The 4,512-nt window shown below is 49.8% G+C and overlaps 1 protein-coding gene across 1 annotated transcript in view; it reads left to right on the forward strand.

Annotated features, from left to right (window-relative positions):
* The first annotated feature begins 583 nt into the window (after nucleotides 1-583).
* Nucleotides 584-4,512, forward strand: part of LOC102388420 (complement receptor type 1-like) — a 15,291-nt gene continuing 11,362 nt past the window's right edge. The window contains exons 1-6 of the mRNA XM_025195546.1: nucleotides 584-599; nucleotides 1,058-1,249; nucleotides 1,522-1,621; nucleotides 1,990-2,075; nucleotides 3,189-3,383; nucleotides 4,239-4,421. Of these exons, the coding sequence (XP_025051331.1) occupies nucleotides 584-599; nucleotides 1,058-1,249; nucleotides 1,522-1,621; nucleotides 1,990-2,075; nucleotides 3,189-3,383; nucleotides 4,239-4,421 (772 nt within the window). The remainder of the gene's footprint in view (nucleotides 600-1,057; nucleotides 1,250-1,521; nucleotides 1,622-1,989; nucleotides 2,076-3,188; nucleotides 3,384-4,238; nucleotides 4,422-4,512) is intronic.

The following is a 4,512-nucleotide window of genomic DNA, read 5'->3' on the forward strand; positions in this document are numbered from 1 at the left end:
GTCTTTCCTGCTCACAAAACATCTTGCTCACTCTGCTGGTTTTTCTTTCCTGAGAAGGCAGGTGATGAGGAGCGCTAATGTAAACCCTAAAGTAGAAAGTAGCAGACTAATGGAAACAGTGGTAGAATGAAAAGAAGCTAAGGAAGTGTAACGGTTGGAGAGAGGACCCCCGTATAATAATAATTACATGTAAGGAAAAGCACCAAAGTTGAACTGAAATCAAATCAAATCTATTTCACCAAGTCATTTCTGGCGACCTCTAATTGTAACCGGTTTAGGCTAACGAATTGAACACCTCCGCTCCATGCAGCCCTGGGAAATCTTGCACTGCCTCTGAGCCTGTCTGATCAATCTGTGCTTGAAATTCAGAAGAAAGGGTTATTGCTTGACACCAAGCCTTCATTTCCTCCCAGCCACAGTAGGTAGCTACCAACCCTCCCAACTTCTGATCTAGGGCCTGAGGGAGAAGGTTTCTTGCCATTTCAGATGTGCTAACTAACCACAAGCCCTGACTGCACAGTCCTAGGGATGTTTAATTAAGCAGCTGGGAGGTTTGGGAGGTAGATCTCCTCTCTTCAGTCCCATGAGGAACGACAATGGTCTCAAAGTACTCAGGACTGTGGTGTTGGAGCAGGTTTCATACCCAAGCAACACCAAAGTTTCCCCTATTCATTTGGAGCCATGCCTCAGCTGGACGTTGCCTCTCTTCCCTCAACATCTACAGGCTGAGCACTCAGCTGGCCCAAGTGCCAGCACCAACGTAGTCTTCATAGGAAGCCAAGATAGTGTTTCTTGGTTCTAGTTATGGCATGATTTCCTGCAGAGAGAGATGTATCAGCACAATCTGTCTCTCTCTCTCTTTTCCTTGTTTGTGCTCTGTCATGAGTTTTGCAAAGGTTGTCTTCCTTAGGTCCTCTTCCTTGGATCTCTCCAGGGTATTTTAACATTTGCAGCAGGGGTTTGGACTAGACAGCCTCTTGAGATCCTGTCCAGCCCTACTTTTGTCTGATTCTAAATTATGGTACTAACTGTTCATCTGTACCTTCTTTCTCCTCAGATGGCTGCGGTTCCCCACCAGAATTAAGCTTGGGTGAACTAAGGAGCGAATATAAGGATCAGAACAACTTTTCGGCTGGGGACGTTGTGAAATACGCGTGCCAGCCTGGGTACCTTAAGCATCCAGGAGTCCCATTTTCCATTACTTGCCTTGAGAGCGGGGAGTGGACAGAAGCCCCTGACATCTGTAAAAGTGAGTAGCTCCATTGCTTTGGTGTCCGAAAAGGCCCTCCAGGCACTAGTCTTGCCCATACTGCAAAAACATAACGGTAATGGCTGTTTGCTGGGTTTGTGTTTTGTGGTTAAATGGTCAGTGTGTGACTAGCAAAGCCAGGCAACTCATCCTGCTCTCTGCTCCTGAGGATACCGTCTCCGTGGGCAGTTTGAAACATGGCCAGATTGTTGTACTTGCTGCACAGTGACCCAGAAAGAGAAAAACCTCACACTCGCCTTTTTCTTTCCCAGGGAAATCGTGCGGTCACCCGGAAGAGCCACAGAACGGCAGAGTCATCGTCCAATCAGATATCCTGTTTGGGGCCACCGTGAACTACACCTGCGAGGAAGGGTGAGTCTGGGCTGTCTGAGCGCACTGCTTACACTTAGCTTGGAGCTCTGCAGTGCATAGTGATTCCCCCTTCGTCCCCCTGCTCCCGTGTGCAGCTTACTCTTGCACAGGAAGCCAAGACAGGTGTTTTGGTCTCAGTTGTAGCACTGTTCCCTGCAGAGAAAGCTGCCTGAGCACAATCTCACTCTTTTCCTTGCCCGCCCTCTGCAGTGGCTTTTGCAAGGTGAGGGGTGCTGTGTCCAGCTCAGCGCCCGCCTGCAGGTGCTGAGGGAACAGGAGGGTTGGTGGCTACCTCCTGTGTCTGGGAGGAAGTGGGGGCTCAAATCAAGTGATGTGGGGTCAAGCAATAACCCCTTTTCTCACTTCAGGCACAGGTTGGTTGGACAGCCTCAGAGGCACTGTCAGCTTTCTCAGCAGAGGGTTGCATGGAGCGGAGAGGTTCCTGTTTGTCAGCGTAAGTAGTCACAGGTAGAGGTGGTCAGCAATCGTTCCCTGAAATAATAGCTCACTGGGACATACCATTTAAATAACCTGACTCAGAGAGAGGCGTCTCAGGCCTATTGTTGCGTTTCTTTTCCAGCAGAAAATGTGACAATGTCTTGTTATTACCCCTGCCTGGAAAAGGGAAAGGTTTAAAACCTCAAAGTTTTTTGGAAACGGATTTTTCCCTTCGGGTCTTGTCCTGGCTGCCTGTCTTATGGCTGTGTGGCCCATTGTGCTCTGATCTCTGTGCATCTCAGAAGTTTAAGAAAAGGGAAAGAAGATATATTACCCTCTCTACCTTCGCCCCACAGTCCCTGTAGATGGGGAACTGAGGTGGAGCTGCTTACAGAGATCACATGATAGCTGTATAAGGGATAAAAGTTCAAGTTGTAGTTACAAGAGTAGCCTGGGAGGTTGGTACCCCAGGAGCAGGTGAGCTGTGCTGGGGTCTTGGCAATTAGAATTTGTTCTCTCTCTGAATCTGGGGCCATTTAAAGGAGACACTGGGTACAGAGGAAACGAACCACCAGGATGCTTTGTGGCCTGCCCCCTCAGGATTTTAATAACATTATTAACTAATTCAAATTAGCAAATGTAATGTTTGAAGATGCATCCAATACACCAAGCCATATACAAAGACAGAGATTAACCTTCCATCAGTACTGCTCCCTTAAGCCACATCAACATCTGCAGAGTCAGTCTTGACTTCTGGATTTTTAATTCGCTGAGCACAGTTGCCTCCAATGAATTCATGTAAAGATACACGTAATGCTTATAACCTGCATTACCGTTGCAGTACGCACACAGCTTCGTGCTGTAGTGGGGAAACTAATGTTTTAAAAAAAAGGGAGAGAGCTGCTCCTTCCCGATAAGGACCTTGCTTTAATACATCAGCATGGTGGCTCACATAGAATTTGTGCCCTGGAAAATGGGGTTCAGTTAGGAAGGGGGCATCATCTGTCAGCCCAGCTTCTTCCAGTTGCCTCATAGTTGAGACAAATTATTTTTGTCCTTCTTTTCCTCCAGCAAGTAACTGGACCTGCTTCTCTGTGAGGTGATTTTAAAATATTCTGTCTCTCTCCAGGTATCCCATGCCCTCTACCACCAGAGATCAGCCATGGAGGGCACAGTCAGCCACTTAAGGAAGGCTTTTATTATGGCTCAGCTGTGATTTATGTATGTGACCTTGGTTATCAGCTCACCGGAGAGGCCTCTATTTACTGCAAAACGGAAGATGGGCAAACTGGAGTGTGGAGCGGGCCACTTCCTGAGTGTGCAGGTGGGGTCTGTGCGTATGCGTGTGTACGTGTGTGACAGGGTGCTTGGCACACCTATCGCTAAGAGGAAAGGCTGTGGGAGAAGCAGCCTGCAGGTATGGAAGGGGCCAATTAAGGAGACCCCTGGTCAGAAAGGGGCCAGGCTTGAGATGTATAAGCCCAGGGCTGGAGCTGGTCAGGGAGTCTATCCCCATTAGGCAGAGAAAGAGGAGATCCCAGGGCTCCTAGCAGAACAGCTGAGCTGGGGTAAGCTGCAAAAGGGCTGGGAACACAGGTGAGCCCATAGCTTGGAGTGGCCAGGCCTTGGAAGAGAGGGACCTAGGCACAGGGACAGGTGATCCTATAGCCCAGAGGTCTGTAGCCCAGGGTGGGTGGTTGTCAGCAAGGCCCAGGAGCCCAAGGTCTCAGTGGCCCAGGAGCAGGACCAGGGCCCAGAGGGGGATGAAAGGCCAAGCAGGGTCACAGGCAGAGGCTGACAGAGCCAGAGAAGCCTAGGAGGGCCAGGGCCAGAGAAAGGAGCTGAGGACTGGGGTTCAAAGCTGGACCCCAAGGGGGCCAAGGAGCCCATAGCCTAGGAGGTGCAAGGACTGGGAGCCTGTAGTGGACCTGAATGGTGTAAGGGCAGGGCAGGAAGGTTTGCTTTGCAACTGGTTCTGTGTGATGCTCCTATTAAGGAACTCTGCCCTCAGAGCAGGTTGGATTATCACCTATTAAAGACCTATGGGCTAGCCAGAGGATGGGTCTGGGGAGTGGTTTGAGATGAAAGTAAGGTCAGAGTCCTCCAGCTGACTGTGATAACTCCCATTGCAATATAGCTTCTGCGTGAATTTTCATGAAATAACCCTCTCCCCCATTAGTCGTGCAGTGCCCTCCACCTCCAGCCATCGCCAATGGGAAGCACAGCGCCCAGGCCCTGGAAGCCTTCCCCAGTGGGACGTCTGTCCACTACAGCTGTGATCCTGGCTACTCCCTGTTTCGAAGGGGCTTCATCCATTGCACAGAGTCTGGAACCTGGAGTCTGCCTTATCCTCAATGCACAGGTGCCTTGATTTCCTCCTCATGCTTGTAGGTGCATCAGTCACAGAGCAGGATTTAAATCAAGGCAATGAGAATATTGCAACAAACCTGCTG

The sequence above is a fragment of the Alligator sinensis genome, unplaced genomic scaffold (assembly GCF_000455745.1).
Source record: "Alligator sinensis unplaced genomic scaffold, ASM45574v1 scaffold2111_1, whole genome shotgun sequence".
NCBI lineage: Eukaryota > Metazoa > Chordata > Crocodylia > Alligatoridae > Alligator > Alligator sinensis.